The sequence below is a fragment of the Cyprinodon tularosa genome, unplaced genomic scaffold (genome assembly GCF_016077235.1).
Source record: "Cyprinodon tularosa strain WSP-4 unplaced genomic scaffold, ASM1607723v1 ctg397, whole genome shotgun sequence".
Classification (NCBI taxonomy): domain Eukaryota; kingdom Metazoa; phylum Chordata; class Actinopteri; order Cyprinodontiformes; family Cyprinodontidae; genus Cyprinodon; species Cyprinodon tularosa.
This window is the reverse complement of record NW_024039115.1, coordinates 257901-284984: the sequence shown is the minus strand read 5'-3', so window position 1 is coordinate 284984 and position 27084 is coordinate 257901. Positions and strand designations below refer to the sequence as shown.

General features: G+C 41.5%; 2 protein-coding genes across 2 annotated transcripts; one reads left to right on the top strand and one right to left on the bottom strand.

Moving 5' to 3' along the window:
* The first annotated feature begins 1571 nt into the window (after positions 1–1571).
* LOC119791581 (stress-associated endoplasmic reticulum protein 1) lies at positions 1572–4067 on the top strand. The gene is made up of 3 exons (XM_038297765.1): positions 1572–1760; positions 2154–2226; positions 3596–4067. The coding sequence occupies exons 1-3, from the start codon at positions 1677–1679 to the stop codon at positions 3634–3636; spliced, it is 198 nt and encodes a 65-aa protein (XP_038153693.1). The 5' UTR covers positions 1572–1676; the 3' UTR covers positions 3637–4067.
* Positions 4068–16529: 12462 nt separating this feature from the next.
* Positions 16530–25333, bottom strand: mmp23bb (matrix metallopeptidase 23bb). The gene is made up of 8 exons (XM_038297774.1): positions 25139–25333; positions 22064–22176; positions 21609–21748; positions 21220–21387; positions 18698–18862; positions 18289–18399; positions 18055–18181; positions 16530–17940 (listed from the first exon to the last, which is right to left on the bottom strand). The coding sequence occupies exons 1-8, from the start codon at positions 25175–25177 to the stop codon at positions 17748–17750; spliced, it is 1056 nt and encodes a 351-aa protein (XP_038153702.1). The 5' UTR covers positions 25178–25333; the 3' UTR covers positions 16530–17747.
* Between the last annotated feature and the right edge of the window lie 1751 nt (positions 25334–27084).

Below are 27084 nucleotides of genomic sequence, written 5' to 3'. Positions count from 1 at the left end.
ATAGTCATTCCACAAAAGTAAAAAAAAAAAAAAAGAGTTAAATTTTAAAAGAAGTTAAATTCCAGTGGATTATTTTTTTCTGGAATCTGTGTTATGTGGGGTATAATATTTGAACAAAGTGACTCTATCTTACTAATAAAGAAAAAGTTTGTCAAAATTTCTTCATCAAGCTAAAAATCTATTAAATTAATGTCTTTGAACATCCAGAGCGGAGGTCTTCAACAGGGGGTCCACGACCCCTAGGAGGTCCTGCATGGGGGTCGCAAAAGTTTTGGTTGATTAGACTTTTTTTTTTTTTATTCCCCCCTGAAATTTTTTCCACTAATTGAAATGTCTTTAAATCCATATTAACATGAATTCAACACACTGTAGTAAACAGATAAATGGAGGCAGAAGTTGTCTTTCAGTCATCAATGCACACATTCAGCGACACACAGGAGCTCTTTAAAGCTGGGCACCGTTTCATTCACAACACCTGTCCCATCAGCCAGGAATCAGAATCAGAAATACTTTAATAATCCCAGGGAGAAATTACTTTCTTTACATTACTCCATCTGTAAAAGAGTGACTATAGGACCAGTTTGATAGAACACATTTTCACACAATATACATAATTAGGGGGTCCCCGCTCCATCTGGCTCTCGTTTGGGGGTCCTTGGCCTGGAAAAAGTTTAAGACCCCTTGTCTAGAGGGGGAAAAAAAACTGTTTTGAAAAACAGTTTATATTATTTTTTTTATTATTATTACTTCGTTTTTAAACTTTGAACTGAGCAGGATGTTTCAAGAGGTGCAGGAAGCCCTTGAAGGTTATGCATTCAGCATTACACAAAGAGTGAGAAGAAGAGGAAAAAGCCAAACCACTTCCACCTTCCAGGTCTCACTGAGCGCACCGCACACACACAACTTTCTGAATCTATATATATATTCCTTCTGGACTGATAAAACTTGGTTCACTACCCGAAATGGATAATGGGACATGCTTCCCTCTTGGACCTGCTATCATTTAATCAGATACGGAGAAAAAAAAGCAAATAAACTTTAAATAAATAAAATAATAAATAAACTTAAAATTTAATCTAATTTCATACAGTTGCTATTGTTTATTTTAAATAAACTGGTTAAACTGTCTTGAGATAACATACAATGTAATTTGGTGTTTATAAATAAACTGAGTTGAATTGCTAATATCTACCACAGTGCTCTACCATTATTAATGTTTATTCCAAATGATATTTTCCAGATTTATTTTTTGTCTATTTTATGTTTACTTATCTGCCTGTGTAGCACCATATCACCAAAACACATTCATCATACGTGTAAAGCACGACTTTGCAAGAACACTTTTTTTATTATGATTATGACATAGTGGAAAATAAAGGATAATTTAATCAGTAACACTTCAGTGGCTCAGGTCCAAATGCAACTGAAGTAGTCATTTTATTCTGAAAGGGTTCACAGGAAGTTCTCCTTTGGTGATCAGAGGTTTTACGCGGATAGATCTGATTGGTGGGGGCGTGGCTCGCTGAATGGGGGCGGGTACTTGTGTTTTTGAGTACGTAGACAAAGCTAAGTTCTTCCCAGACCGAGAGGCATCGGAGCGGAGCACTGGAGGAAAGTTACCAGCTAAAATAAACTAAAACAAAGAAACAAAAAAAACTAGCAAAGAAGAAGAAAAGATGGTGGCCAAACAGAGGATCCGCATGGCGAACGAGAAGCACAGCAAGAACATCACACAGCGGGGGAACGTGACCAAATCCACGGTGAGTGACCAAACCTGAACAGACCCAACTCAACTGGGACCCAGTCTGAGATTTCTGACCTTCCCGAACCAGTTTGAGCTGAAACTGGGATCTGATTGGTTTTATGACGTCAGGTTAACAGGACCTGGGGCCCCTGAGATCAATCAGCTGATTAGTTATTGATGTAGAAGAAGTTTCTCATTGGCTGCAGCTGCCTGTTTCTCTGTAGGATAAAGAAAATAATTTCTTCAATTCAATACAAACTGAATCTTTTATCAGTGGATCATCTGGATCAGTGAGGGAAACTTGAGGCTGTCAGGTTTGAGGAGGGATTGATGATCTGTCAGAGTGATCAGGTCATGATGTCACCAATCAGAGCTGGTTAATCATCAGGCTCATCTGTTCTGGTTTCAGAGGAACCTGGTGGAGGAGAAAGGAGTGGGGCCATGGCTGCTGGCGCTCTTCATCTTTGTCGTTTGTGGATCAGGTGAGTCTTCCTCCTCATGGAGCATACATCAGTTCATTCACATCCGTATTGATCTCTCGTTGGTCCTACTTTGAATCAAAACTTCATCAATAATTTTATATAAAAATCACATAATAAAATCTGTTATATTGAGACCAGAAGAGGATGTCCTCTGTAACCACCAGGGGGCAGCAAAGGTTAAAAGCCATAGCCTTGAAGGATGTAAACAACCATAGAGTTATAATGGAAGAACATATTTATTAGCAGCTAAACGGACATTTTCTGAAGTTTAGATCGTAAAAAACGGATTTATTTCAGTTTTATATTTGATTGTTTATATATTTTTTCTACCATAAAACAATTTTTTGTCTTATTTTATTATTATTTATTATTATTATTATTATATATATTTGTATGTTACGGTTTAATTAAATTTTTTATTTATATTTTAAAATCCTTTGGATTTTTCCGCCAAAATTTTTTTCACTACCCTATCAAGACATTTGCACATTTAAATTTTATTAATAATTTTTTTTGTTCTTTAAACCTTTACTTTTGCCTTTTATTGTTTCTCTTAAGTGTTTTATACAGTTTAAGAGCAATATAATTTGTTTCCCAGTCATGCTGCATATAGGAAAAAATACAGACTTTAGATAAAAGGAATAAATCTATTTGATCATTCCAGTATTAAGGCATTAATACCATACTGCTGACAGATGTTTTTCTTTTTTAATAATCAGGCTAAATCACATTTGAGAATCCTCTCTTCTGATTTCACATTTTGTTTTCAAATATTTAGACTATTTCACTTTAAGACCAGTTTGGTTCTTCTGCCAATTTCCGTAAAATTGGAAAAACCAATAAATATAACTTTGTTCCACATGTCTCAAATCATGATCTCCAGACGGTATTTCTCCAATTAGACTGTTAATATTAGATTATTCTTTGGACTATGGCAGCAGCAGCCTCAAATCCAGGGTGACGTCATGAAACCTCTGTAAACGGACACTTTGACCTTTCACAGTAAAAGTTGCCCTGACCTCAGAGAGAAACGATCGATATGGAACACCTGGGAGCAGGCTTGTGTTTATCTGAGCATGCTCCGTCGACACAGACCAGTCAGTAATCATCCTTCCTCATGTTTACCCTGTCGGGCTGCTCTCATAGCACCAGAGTTATAGTCCCTGAATTCACAAGTATTTTACCCTGATGTTCATTAGGAGCAAAATACTTTTAGCTGCTGAAAAAGGCACAAAATTTTAAATTTAACACAAAAAAATGCAGTTATTTGTAATAAAACATGTAAAAACATTTTTTTCATAACAATCTGTTAACAAAAAAATAATTTGAATCATCAGTGTGACTTACCTGACCGTCTGTTTTCCTGCAGCCATTTTCCAGATCATCCAGAGCATCAGGATGGGCATGTAGATGGACATCTTCGGCAAGGGGGCGGGGCCTGAACTGTGAAAACATGACATCATCAGAGAGCTGAGTTCCTGTTGCAGAATGACGCAAACATTCCTGAACTCTGACATCATTCCGAACCCCGCCCTCTCCAATTTCGCCCCCTGCCTGTTATTTGTGTTGGCTCGGCGTGCCGCCGTTTGCTGACCTTCCCACAGAGCTTCACCCCGTGCCTTCCTCTGTTTACCTGGACTGTCGCTCCGCCCCCTCTGGGTTTACCTTATCGGCCTGATGGAGGTGATGCGGGAATGAAAGTCCAGATCCAACCTGTCTCCCCGACAGGAAGTGACCTTTTGAATCAGAAGGTGTAAAGGTCCTGACAGGTGATGCTGCACCGTGTGCAGCCCTACCTGAACATTCCTGATCCACCAATAAAGTTTCACTCTCAACATCAACCCTGTTTCTGTGGTTCCTGGTTCTGGAATGCTCTAGAATCTGGTTGTTTTGTATTTAAGTTATTTTGATTTTGTTCTAATTAAACCCACAAAATGATTCAATTTCATAATAAGCAGTATTGATAAAAGTAATAGCTGAAGAAGCTGGAGCTTTAAGTCCTGCTGCAAACACTGTGTTTGTCCACCAGGTGGAGCCGTTTCCCCGCTAACAGCTTCCTCTGGAATCTCCAGGTTCTGTACCTACAGTCCAAAGAAGCGTTTTTGCCTTCAGTTCAACTAAAAACATTTACTTTAAAACAACAAATTTAACAATTATTTAAGATTGAATTGTAATATTTTTGGTTAATATTTAACCTCAACAGCCAAAATGAGGTCATTTTGGGAAATTCTCACCTTTTTTGCATACCCAAAGGCAAAGAAAATAACTTAGGAACTTTAAGCCCAAATTACATGTGCAATACATTATTTGAAAGCTAACACCTTCTAGTTTCAGAATATATGAATGCGAATTGGGTGACTACAACACAGACCAAGCTGCATAAGTTAAAACATGACTCAAACTTGTTTTTTTTTTTATTCTCGAAAATAATAGGTATGTTTTTTTAACAGCAATAATAGAAGACATTCTCGAGAATAGCATGTCTCATAGTATTACATTTGTTCTACAGCATGGAAACAACAAATGCAGAAAATTTTAGAACTCTAGCTAACTCTAGCTGTGGGGATTTTTGAACTTTTAATGTCACCAGCGTCTCCAAATGTGCCAAAAGCTTTTACTCAGCTATATGACCCATAGAATAACACTGAAGCATTTTGACTGCCACAAAACATTTATGAAGAAATTGTTTTCCACTTTTTTCCCAAATCAGTTTTGAATGTAAATGTAACATTTTTACACCTACAATAACGTAAAAATAAAAAATATAATCTATACAAAAATAGTGAAACTAATGCCTTTAAAAATAAAATAAACCCAAGTGCCTTTTCTGAGCTGTATTTTGATTTGAAATGAATAAAGATTTGTCTATAATGAAAAACTTACAAAAAGATTCCCATTTTTCACAGTGACAAGTAGTGTAAAAATACCAGTCTCAATCCTGAGGAGAAAAAATGAACCTTAAATAATGCTTGTAGCTTCATTTTGTTGTGGAAATAAAAAAAATGCTATTTTTATTGTTGTTCCTATCTATACTTAAATGCATTTATTTGTTCTTTATAATTTAGAAATCTAATCTACTAATGGCCATCAGGGAAGGTCCATGAGAAAGGAGGAATGCTTTTTTGTTATTACTGAATGTGTAAAATTACTACTATATATTCTGGTAATATATATTTCAACATTTGGCGAGCTGTGGGCTTATGGGTAGCCTGAGCAAAATTAATGAAATCAAAGAAGTGTCCTACCATCATTATGAAGCTGATCCCAGTAGGAAATTGGTCCTCTGCATTTGTCCCTAACTATGTAGGGGCAGTTATAGCCACGCCAGTCCAGGGACTGACTGCAGTTCTACTGTAAGGTGCATTGGTCACGGTCAATGACCTGCTTACCTGTAACAATCATATCATGCATATTGCTTAAGGATAATAGAATATATTAATTAGGCCATGTATGCTTCCCTCTTCTTTTTTTTTTTTTTTTCTGGAAATTTGGATCCACTTTGCCTTCAGGCCAGAAAGATTTCCAGGTTGACATGTGTTCAAATGTCCTTCAGGACCATGGAGCCCCTTTACACCAATGTTGAGCAGCTCCATCTATTATTGGAACTCTGAGATCTTCTATACAAATTACAAATATAAATTTATCCATGGGTGAAAATGACCTCCCGTCTTCCCCCCATGATCGACCAGGACTGGTTCCAGTTTAACACTGTGTTGGTAATAGGATTTTCCCAGGATTTATCCTGTTTGTCTCGTGTTTTTCCCTTCTTCCATGTTTTGACCCCATGTTTGTCTTTTGATTCTCCTGTTTTTGTCCTATTTCCCTCATGTTTATCCCATTTTGACCTTATTCTGCCCAACGATTGTTTTGTTTGACTTTTCCACCTCCAGGTTTGTCTGTTGTTGTGTTTACTCCTGCTTTTATACCATTTTTCCCTTGGTTTTGTCCAGTTATGTCTGTCCCATGTTTATCTCTGTATTGGTCCTGTGTGTCGCATGTTTAACTCCATCTTTATCATGATGTTCATTTTGTGTTTTTGTCCCTTTTAATTCCCTGTCTGACCCTGTGTCCATCCCAGAGTCTGCCCCTGTGAGGATTCAGCGTCTCTGACCCATATCAGTGTCTCCTGTTGGTCCCCTTGTGTTCAGAGCAGACGTTCTTTGTTCTCCGGCTTTTGTTTCCAGTGTCTAGAGAGCCATCCTCAGACAGCAGCTGGATGTTCATTCAGAAAGCTGGAAAACAACAGCAGGCTGCCTGTTTGGAGGCATCCTAATATACCTCCAGAGTTCTTGAATAGTTTCATGATATTCTGCACAAAATAAAACAGATCAGGTCTTTACCAGGTTCTATTATCCCTGAATTCCGACTTCGAACATAACAGATGAGAGGTTTAACCTTGTCTACATACAATAAAAAAGATTTTTTTTAAATCATATAGAAGCTATGATCAGTCAACTTCTGATAAATATGCCTCCTGTTGAACTGTGATGGATGCTTTTGCACGAAGACATCATTCAGTTTGTTTTTATATACATTTAATTTACAGAGCGATTTTTTAAATTTGGAAATCATTTATCACATTTATATTAAAATAAGTGCTCCCATTTTGGTTTACAATTTTTTTTTTCGAGATTTATTTTAATTTGTATTCTGTTGAGTTTGGCTGATAAACCATGGATAAGATGGAGGAGAGAGAAATGGGTCATATGGGTCCATCTGCTCCAACTGGTTGGTTTTGACCATCTCCTTGTTTGCTACTCCTATTTTTTTGCATGGCTCAGACAATAAAGGGATATGGGGGAAAATCCTATGCCTTAAACTGCTTGATCCCACTTCAGACACCAAAAGAGATGGACTGAGCACAATGGATACTCTTGGAGGGATGGATAGCACTGAGGGTCAACAGTGTAAGAACTGATTTCCATTCTTTGCTCTCATATGGGTCAGCAGGAAGCCCAGGAAGCAAGACGAAGGAAAGATTTTACCTACCAGGAACAGCATCTTAGAGCTCTGCAGCATATGTTTCAGCAGGTGGAAGTTCAAGGTTGCAGCTACCTCGCCCCGTAGCCTCAGTTTGATGAACATCTACCATCAGAAGAAGAACCCTCATCAGCTAACCCTCCCTTTGTTGGCTCCACTAATAATCTTTAATAATTCTTAACGGTCTCATTTTCATGGGTCTAGACTGGAAAAAAGATAAGATAAGGTAGACTTTATTAATCTCACAGTAGAGAAATTCACTTGTCACATTGATTCAATTGTCAGAAGAAGGTTCCAAAAAGAGGAAAATGTGCATGGGGTATATACAGTGTGTCCACATACATACAGTTCATCAAGAAAATAAAACAAACAAACAAAAAATAGGGCAGAGATTTAAGGTGACTTATGTACATTTAAAGTGACTTATACACATATGGATTTGGCGTTGAACATTAAAGTGGTACAAGCTAAGGAACAACGGTGAAGTAGGGAGATAACTATAACAGCTGAATTCTCTTATTTAACAGGATTATTGCACTGGTTATTGCACAGGGTACTAAGTAGTACTTGCGCACTAGTTATTGCAGTTATAGTGCCGTATTGTAAAGTCTGAAGGCAGCAGGGATGAATGACCTACAGTGGTGCTCCATTTTACAAACAAGGTGTATAAGTCTATCACTAAAGGAGCTGCTCAGTTCCTCTACGTCTGGCGTAACCATTTAAAAATCAGCGGGGTCCGAAAAAAGACAAACAACCAGTAAAGGTTGTTGTCGGAAAATGTTTATCTTTCTTCTATTATATATTAATTTATCCTATTACTCACTATAAAAGTTTTCACTCAGTCTGTTTCTCTCTCAAGGCCACACATTTCTCTCCAGGCTGGTGTTTGTAGACCAGACATAGCTGCTTCCCATAACAAATCAGGTTCTTTCTCAAGGTTTATTCATAACATGTTACTGTTAACCAAAAGTGTGTGTAATTTGTAATGACTCTGACTGTTTTCCATTGTTGTAAGTAGGGGGGGACGAACGCTATCCAGATTAGAACAGAGAAGAATGCTGTGCCATTAGGGCTGTATGATGAACTGTTCTCTCTTTGCAAAGATATTAATAAATGTGCCGACTGAGTGAAATCCATCGATCTCTGTTTATTTAACTAGGATGAATAGTTGAATACTTTTTTTCCACGACAAGGTCCAGTGAGTAGCTGGTGGGTCCTAAAGCAGACCATAAGATGGTGCTGTTCCTTGAAACCTTGGAAAGCATAAGAACATGGCCCACATGAAGAAACACTTCCACTGGCCTGGACTGCGGGCAGATGTGATCCTGTTTTGTAAAAGCTGCCCTCAGTGCCAAAACTTCTTACTGAAAATACACTCCAGAGCTCCTCTCAAGCCTTTACCAATCATCAGAAGTCCATTTGAAAGGTGAGGAAGGGACATTTTTTTAAACTATGGAAAAAGGAAAAGCAGGCAGGTATTACATGCTGGTTATAAAGGACTATGCCAAAAATTATCCAGAAGTGTTCTCTTTGTGCGACATGAAAGCCAAAGCATTTGCTTTCTGTCTTCTGCAGTTATTTTCAAGGGTTGGTTTCCCACATGAAATACTTGCTGATCGTGGAACTTAATGTCCAGTCAAAGCTTGATGACAACTTCGTATCATCCCCACACTCATGGCCTCATTGAAAGATTTATCCAGACTTTAAAGCAGATTCTGCTTAAGTTTGTCGATGAAACGGGAACAAACTGGCATCAGTTGCTACCTTACAGAGAATAAACATAGGCTTCAGCGTTTTTTTTAACCTTTTGAAATGTTATCCATCCATCCATCCATCCATCCATCCATCCATCCATCCATCCATCTATTTCCGCTTATCCGGGGTCGGGTCGCGGGGGTAGCAGCTTCAGTAGGGAGGTCCAGACGTCCCTCTCATCAGCCACTTGGGCCAGCTCCCCATGGGAATCCCAAGGCGTTCCCAGGCCAGCCAAGAAATATAGTCCCTCCAGTGTGTCCTGGGTCTCCCCCTGGGTCTCCCCCTGGGCCTCCTCCCAGTGGGACGTGCCCGGAACACCTCACCAGGGAGACGTCCAGGAGGCATCCTAACCAGATGCCCAAGCCACCTGAACTGGCTCCTCTTGATGTGGAGGAGCGGTGGCTCTACTCTGAGTCCTCCCTGACGACTGGGCTCCTCACCCTATCTGTAAGGGAGAGCCTAGACACACTACGGAGAAAACTAATTTCAGCCGCTTGCATTCAGATTCTCGTTCTTTCGGTCATGACCCAAAGCTCTTGACCGTAGATGAGAGTAGGAACATAGATCAACCGGTAAATTGAGAGCTTTGCCTTTTGGTTCAGCTTTCTCTTAACCACAACAGACTGGTACTGTCATGATCTGGCCTGTTTGCTCTCCCTTAATTGTTCATTTCTTTCACCTGTCGTTTTCCCTGCCCTCCTCAATTAACATTTATTCCTTTCACCTGTTTTCTTTGGTTTATATTCTGTTGAGCCTGTGCATTCGGGGCCAGATCATTATTTGTTTTTCTGCTAGTCTGTCCGTTCTGTTTATTTCATGGTTCATGTTTTGGATCCTGGCGGCCAATGGAAAGAGGTTTTTGTGTCTGTCTCGTCTCCTAATCGTCCACTGTTCCTCCCCCGTGCAGTCCTCTGGGTTTTTGGCTCTATACGTGGGGAGGTTCAGTTTTTGTCCCAGTAAGCCTGGCTCCAAGGAGGAGACCAGTTTAAAGGTCCTGCATCAAGTTCTCGTTCCACGTCCTGTCTCTGCTACCCTCTGCCACTGAGCCTGCCCGTCTGCACCTGATCCTGTCTATTCCTGTGGGTGACCACCTGGTCAGACTCTGAACCTGCCTGGGAGCTCTGGGATGTATGGAAGCCTGGATCCTGCCTGTTCTGTCCGTTCCAGTCTGTTCTGTATCCCTGACCAGGATCGGCTTCCTGCAAGACCTCTGGAACTGCAGCACTGGGGACATTCTTGGACTGGACTGTTAAACCAGGTAAGTGATCAACTCGGATAATTGTCTTCTGTCAGATGATCGTGGTCACTTACCTGTGTTTCTCCCACTAACAGAGTGTCTGTGATTGGGCGGTGCCCCGCCCCCCACCTGCAGTTGCCGCATGCCACAGGTCCTAGCAGCTCCCCTTGTAGTTTTGTTCTTCATTTAATAAATGTTTTGAACTTCCTACTGACTGTCTCTCCTTGAATACTGGGTCCATCTGTCCTCGTTTCATGACAGTGCACGCTTCACAGCAGATGCCGCACCAATCCACCTATCGATCTTCCGCTCCATCTTCCTCTCATTCCAATAGGGGCAGTGCATCCTTCCCAACCCGGAGAAGGTACTCTAACCTTTTCTGGTTCAAGACCATGGTCTCGGATTTGGAGGCACTGATCCTCATCCCGGCCGTTTCACACTTGGCTAAGAACCGCTCAAGAGAGAGCTGTAGGTCAATCCCTGATTAAGCCAATAGAACCACATCATCTGCGAATAACAGAGACGCGATCCTAAGGCCACCAAATCAGATCCCCTCAACACCTTGGCTGCACCTAGAAATTATGTCCATATAAGTTATGAATAGAATCAGTGATAAAGGGCAACCTTGGCGGAGTCCGACCCTCACTGGAAACAAGTCCTATTTACTGCTGGCAATGCACACCAGGCTCTGACACCGGTTATGCAGGGACACAACAGCCCCTATTAAAGGGCCCAGTACTCCATACTCCCAGAGTATGGAGTATTAAATGTTATACAGGCATGAAGTAATGGTTCCCCTATCTCCTCTGAGGAAGATTTGGGATGGTGACAAAGAAATGTCCGGAGCTGTTAAAGTGGTATTTTATGTTGTCCTGATGCATGAGCAGCTGGAAAAGATAGAACTGGCGCAGGCTCAAACGGCAGAATCACATAAGCACCAGAAGGCCTGGTGTGACCAGATAGCCAAGTGAGGTCTTTCACTCCTGGATAAAAGTGCCAAGGGATGACAGGAAGATGCTAGTAAAGTGGAAGGGGTCACATGAGATCCAGCAGAAACTGGGACAGACCACATACCAGATGACCAGTCCAGATCAACCCCACTCCAGCAGAGTACTGCACATCAACCTGCTAAAGGAGTGGATGGAGGGACCAAAGGCAGCAGAAGAGGTCTTATTTATCAAATATGTTCAGGAGGATGTGGAAGCAGAAGAGCACTATGTGTCAGCGGTCACTCCTCAAGACCTGGACCTCTATCACCTCTCTGAAGGAAAGCAGAGCCAGGAGAGAAATCTGTACAATTGGTGGTCCTGATTCCAAAGAAGAATGGCAGCATCCATTTTTGCATAAATTTCAGGTACCTTAATACAGTATGCCATTTTGACAACATGGTTGAGCACCTGGAGAAGGCCGACCAGCATTGATCTCTGTAAAGGATGTTAGCAGCATCTTCAGTCTGCTGGCTTGACTGGTAATCCATCAAAGTGCCTGTTTGCTAAAGCTGAAACTCAGTGTCTTGGATTAGTAATTGAAAATAAGGTGATGAGGCCTCAGGTAGATACAGTTTCTGCCATTGAGTCCATCCCATTCCAGTGACAAGAAAACTATTAAGATCATTCCTTAATTTCTGTGCCAGGGCAGCTGCTCTGACAGATAAAACTGGATCCTGGAGCCCAAACAACAGCTACTGGACTGATGACCCCAAAGTGGCTTTTCAGGATCTGTGATGATCATTCACTAAGAACTCAGTTTTGCAAAGTCCTCTGTGAGCTAGACTGCAGACTGATTTCTCAGAGAGAGGACTGGGAGCAGTTCTGTTGCAGGGACCACCAGGAGATGGTCATCCGGCTGCCTTTATCAGCCGCAAGTTGTTTCCAAGGGAAGTGCGTTATTCACCAGTGGAGAAGGAGGCTCTGGCCATCAAGTGGGCCCTGAATTCCTTCAGGTATTATCTGCTTGGACAATAATTAATTTTGGACACAGACCACAAAGGGGATGGAATTTTGCTTTCTTTGGTTTTGTGTGATTTTTTTTTTTTTTGCGATTGTGTATGTTATACCCCATGTCTTTCTTTAAGTTTCCCCTGTGTCTCAGCATGGTACTGTAGATCAGTTTGTTTCAGTTAGTCATATTTTGTTGCTAGTTATTCTGAGTAGTTTTGTTACTTTGATCTCTTTTATGGTCCCATTGTGTCTGTGTAAGTTATATTTCACTTTTTGGATTAAATAAAAGAACTGTATTTTTTGGACTCAGACCTGTGCCTGACTCTCCTTGCCGCTCGGTCCATCAAATGAACAGAAACGTTTTTTACTTAAAATTGGTCGGATCATCAAGCAAATTTTAACGCCAAAGATAACTTGATCCCTGCATCTTTCTTTTAAATCAGTACATCTTTGCTTGCCGGGTACTGACAAGCACCCAATGACTGCAATCTAGCTGTCATTGGGTGGGAACTAGAACTATGGACAGGTCTGTGGTCCATCAAAGAGACACATGGGACAAAAAAGCTTCTCAGAGTACTGAGGAGATTCCACTAATGCAAAAATAAAACATCATCTCTCTAGAAAGACCCCAGGTTGATGCTTCAACACTAGATTAAACTTTGGAACGGGGATTCCAAAGTCTGGTCCTAGGGCCATTTGGAGTTCTTGCAATGATTTTGACCAAATTAGTGCTCATAAATGGCATTAATTTGGTTTTGCTGCTCCGGCAGCTCACAAAGATAGAAAAAAATGTGCTAATATTCTGTTTCCATAGAAAGTTTTTTTTTTTTTTTACTAAAGTATCAGTCTCTCACTGATTATTTTTTTTGTTTAGTTTTGATTTGAGGCCAAAAAAGAAAAAGAATCAAATTGATTAATAGAATAATCGTCCAATTTTGTAATCAAATCTAATAATTACCAAGAGTTACGTATACAGAACAAACAAAACTCGAAAAAAATAAACATTTCTAATTTAAAATCAAAAATATTTGCCGTATACAATCATTTAAAATTCACAATATATTTCTTTTAAAATTAATAACACTCTTCCATTAAGAAATGTTGATTTATTTTTAAATTAATCAAAAAAGTAATAAATAGAAAAGTAATAGAATAATAAACTACTAGAAAAAATTATTTAATCTTATTGCCTCTTGGTTTATTACACTTGGCTAAATAAAGCAAAAGTGGCTTAATTATTATTTACATTTAAGCATAAACACACATATACAAAAATCTAGACTAAATGATCAAATACAAACATTTGTTTTTTTTTAATTTTCAAACGTTGTAAATAGAAATAAAAAAATTTTTTTATTGAGAAATTAATAAGAAATATTAACCACCCGGCAACCCCAAAAAACAACATTGCCCCTAATGTTAGCATCCTGTCGCAAATGTTAAAATACAACAGAAGACAACAGAAGTTAATGGAGCAGTGATAGCACGCTAATGCTATCAAGGCTAACTTTTAGGACATTAGGACACAACAATGATTTCTTGCAAAAATACAGAACTTTTATTGTGTTCTACATTTATCTACACAATAGCTTCCCTTTTCTTTGAAAGATGAACAACTTGTAAACAGGTTCAAGATTTTAACATTTTGAAAACATCCCAAGCACAGTATAACTTATTGGAGGAGCAGTTTTTAGGAAATACACACATTAAGTTTCAAAGAATACACTACCTAGTAGTAGAGTGGCAGGGAACTACTGTTTCATGCCCAGATAGCGTAGTTAAAATATTATATGAACAATTGAATTTCTGCAGTTTAGATGCAGAACAATAAGCATTTCCGAGATACATAAAGATGATGGAAAAATAGCTATATTTATTACAGCTGCTCAACAATCAAAACATTTCTATCATTACAATATTAGAATCTAGAATCTGGAAAGCTTGTAGATGTTGGCTGTTGGAATTTAAAGACCCATGTAGCAATGCTCTTTATAACAGAAACTTATCCAATCAGATGGACCGTCAGGTGTAAACAGAACTAGAAAAAACACAAACAATAAGCCAGATTGTTACCGTGGTGAGGTTCAGGAGTTAATAAGGAACACTGTCTGCCCTAAACCAAACCTTGTTCTTTCAAGGTTCTGAGCATGCACACATTTATTCACTGTGAGGTCTTGTAATTCATTAAGTTGGCAGAGTATCTGGGCTCTGGAAGCGAATGATGGCGTGCACTGGTGTGTTGAGCCTCTGGGAAATCTAAAGCAGGACTAAACCAGTCATGTAACATTACAAGAGCATCACAGTAGAAGGCTGGTGGTGGTCGTGGTTCTGCACGGATAACCCTATCACCTGCAACATCTTTGGCCTTGTTCCTATCTTGGCGCACAAAGGTGCAGCAGCTCCTTTGGGTCTCGGAATAAGGCTATATTATTTTCAGGGGGATTTAGGCTCTAGTTCAGTACTTGATTTACACCTAGAGTACATATCATCTAAAAATTATGCCCAAATGAGATGTTTAAATTTTTAAAAATTGCAAGACAGTGGCTCCTGATGACAACCGAGTAGAGACTGACACGGGAGTGGATTTTGACTCCTGTCCCGTCCCACTCCCACAGAAAAAAATTGTGTCCCGTCCCGATCCGGGGCCAGTTCCCAATTAGCCCAGGCGGAACGCGACCACTGGGCAGGAAAAACACGGGGAGGAGGACTCTGTATGTATATAAATAAAGGTTGGTGTAGGAAGAGTGGACTGGTAAAAAGCTACTGCTTTGGGGCGACAGAGCATAAGACAGTGAAATGTTGCCTGTAGTATCTGCTATTGAAAATGAATGCAGTGTTCATCGCTGTTGTTTACATGCCATCAGGAGCTGATGCAAACAAAGCACCAGTGGAGCTGTATGTTATCATTAGGTCGCTGCAGATAAAGAGCCTGTGTTGTTGCGGGGGACTTTAGCCATGTGAAACTCTACCCAGTTTTGACCTGCATGTCACCTTTTCCATGTGGAGAGACACTTTGGACTGTGTATAGACTAACATTTCGGATTCACACAGAGCTCTTCCTTGACCCCATCTTGGCACCTCTGACTATATTTCCATCCTGCTGGTGCCAGCATATCAACAGCTGATGAGATGGATTAGGCTAACTAAGAACACAGCCACCATGTGGCTCAGAGATGTAGCCGCTGTGCTGCTGGACTGTTTTCAGTGCACAGATTGGTAGGTCTTTGGAGAGGCGGCTACATATGGGCAGACCTGGAGGAATTCCCCTCTTCTGTTGTCAGCTTCACCTCCGAAAGTGCTGATGATGTCACCACCAGGATGGTAGACCTGCTATATAAGCCAGAAACACTGGCTGAATGCTGAGACAAGAGCTCGGATAAAAGCTAGGGATGCTTCAAAAAGGTTAAAAAACAATCCACTGGACTTTGTTACCAAGTTTTAAGATGTTTCACTTTCTATCTAGGAAGCTTTTTCAATTCAAAATGTGAATTGGGAAGTGAAACGTCTTCAAACTTGGAAACAAAGTCAAGTGAATTGTTTTTTAACCTTTTTAGGAATGACTATGACCTGAATGACTGAGAGTCTTCACCAGCTAGGGATGCTGTGTTAAGGACAGGTGAGTCATATCTGTACTCCCAATAAGTGAGGAAAACAGTGACTGCAGGCATCGTAATGGTACAAAGCCACATATGCCCACAAAATAAAATGGTCCACAGCACATGTGAAAGTGCATCAAATGTATTATGGGCTACAACAGAGATGCAAAATGTCAAATTGGACACACATGAGTCTGCCTACAGGAGGAACCAATCCACTGCTGATGCCATCTCATCGGTGGTGAACACAGCCCTCACTACCTGGAGAGGGCAAACTCCTATATCTGTCTGTTCTTCTTGGATTTCTCCTTGGCCTTCAGTACCATCATCCCATAGACCTTAGCACAGAAAGCTCTCCCACACTGAGAACTGGGTCCTGGTCTTCCTGACCAACAGACCTCAGAATTGCAGGGTTGACAACACCATCTCTTCCACCATCACCCTCAGCACTAGCTCACCCTGGGCTGGGTAATGAGTCCCCTTCTTTAGTCTGTGAATGCACAGCAAGACAATAAAGCGATCATATAGTAGGGTGACCAGACATCCTCTTTTTTTGGGACATGTCCAACTTTTCAATTCAATTTTCAATTTTTAATTTCAAAATCATCCAGGATTTTGGTTGACAACAGTGCAGCATGTAGTCAAAACAGGGAGCCAGCAGTGGACAGAGCAACAGAACATGACCCGTGACGGTAGCCTGGACAACAGCTGCCCCGTGCTGCACACCATCACCAGGTCGGTTAGGTCGCCCCCCCCCCCCCCCCCCCCCCCCCCCCCCCCCCACCACCACCACCATATGATATGGTAAAAATATCATATAATGAAGTTTGCAGACGACACAGCAGTGGTGGGATTCATCACAAACGATGCCTCTTATTACAGTTCTCTTTGTGCATGTGTGGGTTCTCTCTGGGTACTCCTCCACAGTTCAAAACCTTGACTGTTAGGTTAATTGGCATCTCTAGGTTGTCCTTAAGACTGATTTATACTCAGAATCCAGGTGGTCTGCGTGTGTGTCGCAGTTAATGCAAATGGGCCCCCCCCTTCTGCAGACACTCTGCTGCACCTCTCCAAAATTGTAGGTGACCGCAGACAGTGCCGAAGACAGGAGGCCTATAATTGGTCACATCTACATCTGCTTTACACTATGCTTTTTTCCTGTTTGGTACCTTACCGGCTTGTTTTGTTTGTTTGACCGCCATTGTGGAAAACGACTCGTGAATAATAACTCAATGTCTTCTATTTTGTACGTTCTTCTCTGCAGAAACAAACAGCTTGGCTCGGAAGACCAAAGTTGCGCAGATGACATAGGTTGGATTATTTACTATCATCAACTAAAGAGAAATCTTAGTCAGGTACGATAAAACTTATTGTTTTCTTTTCCATAGCAAAACTGAAATTGATGATGGAGACACAAAAAATCCCAGACATAAAATTAAGTCGACAGATAATGCCAAGGTCACAAAGACGTCTAATAGATGACCAATTAGGGTGCCTGGGAGCGGAGCACAGAACTGATGATTTCATGGTGAAGGTTTTCCAAATCTGCTGTGGTCTTGTTATGTTTCGATCAGTTATGTAAGTCATAGAGGGCAGGATGTTCAGCCTAAATGAGATGGTGAATCACTAGCAGAGCAAAGGAAACATCAGTTAGACAACTGACTTGTGTTTATAGTTTCCCTGAGATGAAGCTGACTCTCACAGAACTTTGTGAAATTTCTTGATGTCCCTGACTTTAGTACAAATTCTGAGGAGGTGAGATAAGTTCTGATCCACCTCCCAGAGCATCTGTAAGATTCTAGATCCTTGTTTCCCCATCAGACAGTTGACTCCGGACAGTGACATCCGGCTGGCTGCCAGCAAATCACATTATGCAATTCATGTTTCGTGAGAAGCTCCCGATTATCCAACACTAAATACTGATGGACTGTTCTTCGGGGTTACTATATCCCAAAACAAGGGTCCCCCTTCCCTTAGCGTCTCCTGTCCCTGTGTCCATCCATCCAGATGTCCTCAGCTGTTTGATGGCTGCTCTGGTTTCAGTCGAATGGCCCAAGAATTAGCCGATACGATGTCGCCGCGTCGGTGGATCCGGCAGGTGTAGACGCCCTCGTTGAACTCATTTGCGACGATGCGGAGGTCTCTGTCCTTCATTACGATGTAACCAGGGATGGAGGTTAAGATCTGCTCTCCGTCTTTGTACCAACTGGAGGACACATGGATATAGGATGGAAGAAGATGGAGGAAGTGGTTAGGTGGTGCACTACTGGTTCCAAACTGAACAGCTGAACAGGCTGAACCTGTCTTTGTCTGTGCTGACCTGACTTTGGGGGGTGAGCGGTGGGTTTTGGTCCCACAACGGAAACCAACAACCTTCCCTCGAGGAACCATCTTGATCTTTAGATTTGCTGGAGGCGACGTCGGTGTGGTGACCACATCCAGGGGCTCTGTGATGAGCATGAGATCCAGACAAGAAATAGGGTTTGGTTCTGCTAGCTCAAAGACCAAAGATAGACATTCTACTCTACAACATGATACCAAGGTCTACAATAACCATAGCAGAGATCACAGCGCTGAGGGCAGTTCTTCCTCATGAAGGTCCTTCTCCTTTCGCAGAATCCAAGTCGAGCCCATGGATCACAGACTCTCTTCTTGTCCCGGCATCCTGCAGACACACAAACAAAACAAAAATAGTGAAATAACCTTTAGATCCCTTTTCTACAGAAATTAGACTCATTTGATTGGTTGAATAGCATATGTTGTTGTTGAGAATGGTAATATAAAGACATAGTTAATTATTTGATTAATGATTAAAATAAATCGGGGTCAAATGAATAAAGTGAATTGATCTAAACCTACAGAATCATCCTCAGCACTGACACTACAACACAATGCGCCTAGAAACAGACTAGAGTTTAGATTTGACATAAGAACACATTTTTCTGTGTGTTTCAGGTAGGTACCATAGAGTCTTTGGATCCCCCACACATCATCCTGAGCAATGTTTCTCTGTCCGGTGTACGTGGCGTTGGGATGCATCAGAGCCTCTGGGTCCCTGGAGTGCCACAGACCCAAAGCGTGACCAATCTCATGAGCAGCCACCTGGACCAGGTCATTCAGCCAGACTCCTGAGAAATGGAACAGAGTCAGAGGTCCAAAACTGGTCCTGGTTCATTCTGACAGCTAGATTCTGATTGTTTGATTGTAAAAGGAGGCAACTGTGCTCAGGGATCAACAGATTTTACATTTGTTTGAACGAGTGAACCTTAAAAGAAATCGATTCTCGCATTAGAAAACTCCTCGTGCATCTGAAACAGCATATTAACAATCATTACCAGATTACATCAACAGCACTTCTGGTGTTATTTTATTACAGTAGCCATTTTAAGAGGCTTGTTTCCTGATGCTAACTGGACTTTCCTCCATTTTTCACCAGGTTTTACCAGGATGGAACCTGGAGCTTTGCAGGAATGTCCCTTTCCTGAAGAGCATCCAGATGTGGAATGTCAAACTCTGGTCCTTGAGGACCAGTATCCTGCAACTTTATAGAAGTCTACCTTGCTAAAATGATCTAAGTTTTGATGTGCACTACAGTGAACATGAAGGAATTTCTGTTTTGCCTAAGATGATTAGTCAATAAACACAATCAAAGTATAACATAGAAAAACATATTAAGATATTAAGATCATGCTTATCTTTCCCTGTTCCATAAAATGTCCTGGTCAAGGAGGTTGCTTTTTATAAAAGACAGGAAAAGACTACTTGGCATGGCCACACCCTCACAAAGAATATATTATTGGGAGGTTATGATTATCCTCTTTAAGGAACATCAAGACTCAATAGTCACATGTAAAGCATATGAGAAATAAAGAAAAAATAAAGTCTACTAAAATGTACAAATATGAATTGCTGGATCTTGGGAGTTTATATTATTGACTGTGATTTATTTTTATATATAATAAAATCAAGAACAAAAGAGGAGGTGGAGCAGCTGGTGGACTGGTGCAGAAGAACAGCCTGATCCTGAACATGGAGAAAAAAGGAGATCATGGTGGACTTCAGGAAGAACCGTCCTAACCACGCTCCACTACTCATCAACAGCTCAGCTGTAGAGGTGGTCAACAGCACCAAATTCCTGGAGATGCACATCATAGACACCCTCACCTGGAATGTAAACACCACCTCACTGGTCAAAAGGGCACAGAGGAGCATGTGCTTCCTGCGGAGGATGAGGAGAGCCCACCTTCCCCCACCCATCCTCATCACCTTCTACAAAAGCAGCATAGAGAGCGTTCTGACCAGCTGTCTCACTGTGTGGTGTGGAGGCTGCAGCGCCTCAGACTGGAAGAAAGTGAGAACAGCAGAGAAGATCATCTGTGCTCCTTTTCCCTCCATTAAAGACATTTCATCCCAGCGCTGCGTGTCCTGAGCCTGTAACATTTTCAATGACCTCTCACTCCCCCACCATGGACTGTTCTCCCTGCTGCCCTCTGGGAAGAGGCTTTGCAGCATTGGATGCAGGTGCAGCAGATTCTACAACAGCTTTTTGTTTTTCCCGCTGCCATCAGACTGTTCAACTGTAAAACTAAACTGGACTATGCATTACACTTTCAACATTATTTTGCACCACCAATGTGGCTTGAACTTTTATAATCCTTTAAAGTAGGATACAACTCAACGTTCTACTGCGTTTTGCACCATATTTATTTTGCGATGCACTGAACCTTTCCATATTAAATGTTGGGATCTGGAGGTCTGTCCACCCTTCTCCAGCAGAGGGCGTCCTAGGTCTCCTGGAGCTGAAGCTGACCACCGCACCTGCGGCTCATGAGCTCATCAGGAGACCAGCATTTAAGGAGGGGCAGAGCAACACTCCGGCACCAGAGTGTTTAGCCAGTTATGGTTAGCAAACCTTAGCCGACCAGCCTGTCTGAATCTCTGACTTCCCTGAAGCCTGCTGAACCTAATCTGTTTTTGTCCTCTCTGCTTCTCAGGAAGAACCTGCCTGGAAACCTGAAACCTGGAAGAGTTTCTCAAGCGAGAAACCAAGCAGTCTGTTCTCAGGAGAACCCTGGAAATCCAACTCAGTTTGAAACCTGCCTGCCCGCTCTCAGTAAGAGCTGAGAGAGAAGCTCTGAACTTGCTCAGTAAGAGTAACTGCTCTGCCCTGCCTCTGCCTGCCTTCAGCCTCTGGACCCTCCTGGTTCCCCTCCTCTGCCGCTCAGCCTGAATCTCAGAACAGAGAAACCAGTCGTGACCAGTCCTGAATCTGATAACCCCCTGACCTGTTAAGTCAATAAACCTTTGAACTTTTTCCCTGACTCCGGTTGTGTTCTGCATATGGGATAGAATCCTGATACCCATTATGACATTAAAGCCCTTATCTACTGTTGTAAGCTGTCAGCAACCAGCCCTTTACTTAGCGTCTGCTTTTTGTATTACTTGGAAATCTATCACTTTAGTTTTGCCAGTGCTGAGATACAACCTTGTTTCCAGCTGAACCTGGACTTCCCAAGGATCCAGAACTCATGGTTGTCAAAATGGATCTCTCCTCGTGGCGGCAGGAAGGCGTGTGCCAACTCTCCATTCAGGCCATCAAAGCAGGGGTGAAGAGGAGACCACCAGCAATCGGTGTGGTTAAAGGTGTAGAAACCTAACGCCCAAAGGACATTTTGATATGTTCAGAGGGTGTTTTAACTAATAACATTCACACCATTCAGCTTTATAGTATCAGAGGAGGTCTGGGGTGTTTAACTTCTGATCTGAGCAAAAGTTAGGGTTTAAAAATCAGCAAAGAAGTAGCAAAATAATAAAAATAACATTTTCATTTATTTCCTGACAACTGTTTTTTATTATTGCTCAGTGACATCATACCGATGGTGATGTCAGCAGTGGCGTTGCCTTCTGTAACCTCAGTGAAGGTCAGCGGAGACACGTCGCTCCACTTTGTGAAGGCGATGCTGATGGCCTTCCGGGTGTCCTCCTTGTTCAGAGTGTTGGGGAACTTGATGATCCTGGATTGATGGAGAGACAGCGGCTCAATGGGCATCTCCTTCCAGGCTGATTTAGAGATCGGCCTCATTCTCAGAGCCTCACAGATTTTCTGCTACGCCAAAGTGTCACACGCCACCAAACTAGATGCATTCCTTGTCAACATGCACATTGACATCTTGACAACAGCTTGTCACTTGATATCTCAATACTATCCAACACACCTTAACAGATCAAAACATGGATCAGTTCACAGCCTCTAACACCATTATCTGTGTCCGCGGAGCTCAGAAAGCAATTATCAGCTTCCTGCTCAGATGTGCCTGTTGCTGATCTACCTGTATGTGATGTTGTGATGACCCCACTTGTTTCCCAGTGGGTTGATGGCGTAGCGTCTGATTCTGGTTCCTCTGTCAGAGAACGTCTCTGTCATTGTTCTGCTGCCACAGGTCTGTAAATAAAACACCAATATTCAATTAGCTCTCTGAGGAACAGGCATGCATTTCCTCTGGTGTCCACCAGGTGATGCTACTGAAAGAACCTTCCTTCCTTCCTTCCTTCCTTCCTTCCTTCCTTCCTTCCTTCCTTCCTTCCTTCCTTCCTTCCTTCCTTCCTTCCTTCCTTCCTTCCTTCCTTCCTTCCTTCCTTCCTTCCTTCATTGCTAAGAATTGTGCCACCATGCAGCTTTTTTTTTGCATATTTGTTACAAATATGCAAAAAAAAGCTGCATGGTCCTTCCACAAAGGAAGGAAGGAAGGAAGGAAGGAAGGAAGGAAGGAAGGAAGGAAGGAAGGAAGGAAGGAAGGAAGGAAGGAAGGAAGGAAGGAAGGAAGGAAGGAAGGAAGGAAGGAAGGAAGGCTTAAGACAACATTTCAATGTTTTAGCATGGTCATCTCAAAGCTCTGATCTCAGTCCTGTTAGAACAGGAAAGGTGAAAAGGCATCTGAGAGCGAGGTGACCTTCAAATTGGTCACATCAGTTCTTCTAAGGGGAATAGGCCAAAGTATGGGGTAATATGAAGTATACATTTGTACTCTATACTTGTACTTTTTTTATTTGTGCTTGCACATCAATGATTCTTACTCATACATTTTTGATTTTTCCTCTTAAAAAATTACATTCATACAAATTTGTGATTTGAAATTTAAATTTTGGATTGGTTCTCATATATCGGTAATTTTTACACAGAAATGTGTGATTTGTTTGTGGTTCACACACATAAATATCTGTTTCGTATTTGTAAAAGTGTGATTTATTCTTGTAAATGTATGATTCGTACTCATATATATTTGTGATTCACGCACACATTTCTGATTTGTGCTTTTGAATTTGTGACTTGTTTGTGATTCATACTCATAATTTCTAATTCTCACTAATAAAAGTGTAATTTTTGTTTATAAATGTTTGCTTTGTTTGTAATTAAAAAATGATACCTGCTGTCATTATTCTGTCATTTAGAAAATATAGACTAATATCTATAAGTCTTTAGGACATAAAACAGATTCAGATTTTGTGTCTGACAGTGAGAAAAGTAAAAAGCTTCTATATCTTTTCACACACAGTAAAACTTCTGGCTTCAATTGTAACCTTTCCTGCTGCCCAGGCTCTCATGGCCATATAAGTGGATTAAGTGATTTAGCAGAATTTGGTATAATTTATATATCTATATGGTGCAGCTCTGGTTCCAGGCATTAGGTTAGGATCATAACTCACTGTGGGGTTTTATTTTATCAGAACTCAGTGTTTAAACAAAGGCAGTAGGTTACTTTCATTCCGCACAGATGTAAAAACTTTCCTTTCATGCTCCCCCTCCTCCCAAATATCTGTCACCCACATGTGAACTGGGCTCAGAGCCTCTTCTGTTCTGAAACATGTTTTGCCCCAAACTGGACCAGAACACAGCTTTGGTCATCACCCAGAGCAGCGCCCCCTGGTGGGAGAGATAAAACAATCTGGAGTGAAAATCAGAAGTTTCTGAACAAACAGGCTCACTGTGCAGACTTAACTGGGCTCCTATTGCAAACCCGAGCCATCTGATCTAACCCCACCTCCTGCTAAATACCAGGAGTCCGGTCCAAGAGACAAAACACATTCACCTCCTACACCCTCTCTGCCTGGAGAAACAGGAAGAAAAAAAAAATTGCATCTGGGCTGCAGCTTTAACCTGTGCCTCCCTGTTCCTCCCAGCAGGACGAGCAGCTCCTGCATGATTTTGGACCCGAGGTTCTGATAACCAGACTGGATCAGGGTTTCAATAAAGCTGAAAGAACAAACATCCATCACATGTTTCAGTTTTAGATCCTCTGAGAGATGTGAGGAAAACTGGAACAAACTGAGCTGCAGCTGCTTTATCCAACCGGACCTCTGTTTGGATCCAGCATTCAGTTTGTGAAGAGTTTAGAAAAGCTCAGACTGGAAACCAGAAGAACTTCTGGCAGCCTTACAGGTGGACCGACCAGTCCAGGTGAAACCCACCTGGTGCTGCTCTGACTCACCTTCATGCATCTGCAGACCTGCAGCCTGCTTTTAGCTTTGCTTCTCTTGGTTCTAATTGATTCAGATCCATGCAGACTCACAAAGCAGGGAGAACTGAGTCAGAACCAGCAGGACGATCAGAACAAAACAAAAACCTGCAGACACTGAAGTCCACAATGAAAATAAAACGGGACACTCAAGTTCAAAAACACTGCTGAGCTGAGGGGCCCCCTCATGAAGCTCAGGGGCCCCTGACTTCATCACACACATCCAATGGTCTGTTTGTCTGCAGACACTCGGCGGTCAGAAATCAGTGGCGGTTCGCTTGTTTTGATGGGGGAACAGAAAAGCATGAAATGAAAAAACAGGTCTTCAAATATATTAAGATCGCTGCATGAAGGGGAAATTTCTATTCACTTAGATTTAACTAAAATTCTATTTCTTATTATGTCAATATCCATTCATAATTGAGGAATTTTGCTTATTTTTTAAAACTAATTTAGGATAAAATTACTGTCTTCTATAAAATCTGAATTAGAACTCCAGAAAAAAATTATAAATTCAGCTGGAAATTTTTGAGGATTTTTTTATATTTGTTTAAAAAAAACATTTAGCAGATGAAAACTGGGATCCTATCTCAATACCACTGAAGCTATCACCTTATTGTTTTTAAATAATTAGTAAAAACGAATATGTAAAGAGAAAAAAATGAAATAGATCCAAAGGACCTATCACTATTATCTGTTTCAGTGAATTCATCATTATAATTTCTTTGAGTAGTATGTCTTCAGTAAAGGGACCATAACAGGGGCCAGGAAATGATCTACAGGGGCACTGGCCCCTGTTGGCCCCTATCTAGAACCTCCCATGTCAGAAATCCCAATCAGCTGATCCAATCAAACACTGATTCCGATCCGGACCCAGAACTTCACACTGACCTTTATCAGCATCATCATCAGGAGCAGAGGGAGCTTCATGGTGTCATCTGCCGCGGTCCCTGCTTCCTCCGTCCCGTTAACAACTCGCGACGCTCCGCTGCCGCTCAGGGAGCAACTGATGGAAGTTCACGGAGTGTGTTCGCTGCTGTGAGTTGGGTTGTCCGGATGGGCGGGCTCAGGTGTGTGCGCGGTGTCCGTTTACTCCGGGACATTTTAACCGTTTATGCGCCGAACCCATCCGAACCTTTCCAGAAAAGAGGAACCGGCTCCTCTCGGGAAGACAAACAAGACTCTGTGCAATGACTCCCAGGCCCCCCGGAGCCTTCAGGGGCCCAGGTAGGGTCACCCTGAGGTGTTTTTTTTTTATAATTTTTTTCTGGTCCAGATGTTTGGGACATCTGTAAAAACAGGCTGCTTGAAAACAGAGAGCAAAGCTCGATAGAGGAAAAGATCCCAACTTTTGATAATCAATAAATCAGCAGTTTTTACTTATTTATTTCCTTTGAAACAGTCTACTTCAAATACATTTTTTCTAAATTTCAATTGAGTTTATTTAAATAGTGCCAATTCACAACACAAGTCATCTGAAGGCATTTTACAGTTCAACCAGATCACACAGTCAAATTGATTCAAAGTTTTCTATCTAAGGAAAACCAGTTGATTGCATTGACTCATTGACTCAAATGCAATCCCTCACACCAAGCACGCTTGTAGCGACAGTGGAGAGGAAAAACTCCCTTTAACAGGAAGAAACCTCCAGCAGAACCAGGCTCAGTGTGAGCGGCCATCTGCCGAGGCCGACTGGTGTTCAAGGAGACAGAAGCAGAGATACAAAAAGCAGCTGTAAAAGGCGTCCCTGTCCAGGAAACACACAGCCAGGCAGACGAGCTCTGAGCCAACTCCCATGTGGAGACGATGAAGAGAGCACATCCAGCCAGTCACAGTCAGAGAAACAGGACTACACTGGAAAACAGGCCGATCCCCAACATCTAGAAACAAAGGTGTTGATGGCAGCAGCACAGCTGATATTTCTCTCCAGGATGGAGTCACAGCCAAACAGGAACAGACCAGATGAAGCTACTATGAGAAAAAGCAGAGAGAGCAGAACGTTAGAGATTAAACTAACAGATTCTGCAGAATAGGAGAATAGAGATAGAATGAAGCAGAATGATGAAAAAGGGGTCCCTATGTCCTCCAGTAGTCTAAACCTATAGCAGCATAACTATAGAGATAGCTCAGGAAAATCAGTCTAAAATTAATTTGGACTGAAAAAAAATAATAGAAGTTTCAAAATCCAATATAAAAACAGGTGGTTGGTTTGGGGCTTTAGTCCTCCAGTCTGGTTTAGATAAGAACACCAACACTAATTAACAAGTCGAAATCAGTGTGAGGACCTGTATAAAAACAAAAGTGTTTGTTATAGAATAGAAATTAATTTATGGAAGCACGAGAAACACCAGAAATAAAATCAAAAAGAATAACGGAGAAATAACTGTCAAAGCTTTGGTTCTGTTTGAGTTTTCTGCTTTTCTTTTTCTAGTTTTATTGGTTTAATTCTTATTTTGAGGTGTTTTCTGGATGTATTTAGGTATTTCTTGTTTGCCCTCTGTTGCCCTCTTGTGTTGGTCTCCTTTTCCCCTGCTCCTTTCAAGGCTCTTCTGTTCACACCTGCTCCCTGCTGATTAGCCTGGTCTCTGTTTCTCTCTTCCATATATGCACCTCCTGCTCAGTCACTGTTGCTGGTTTGTTGTCATTTCATCGCCCCCTTGTTGTAGATATTCCTGATTTTCAGTATTTTGGGGGGATTTTGTGGATTTATGTTTTTGGATGTTTGCTTCTGTTACACTTTTTGGTTAATTAAATCTGGCAAGAAAGCACCGCAGCTCCAGTCTCTGCATTTGGGTCCTGTCAAACCTCCACCCTACTTGACAATAACGGAATCAAAT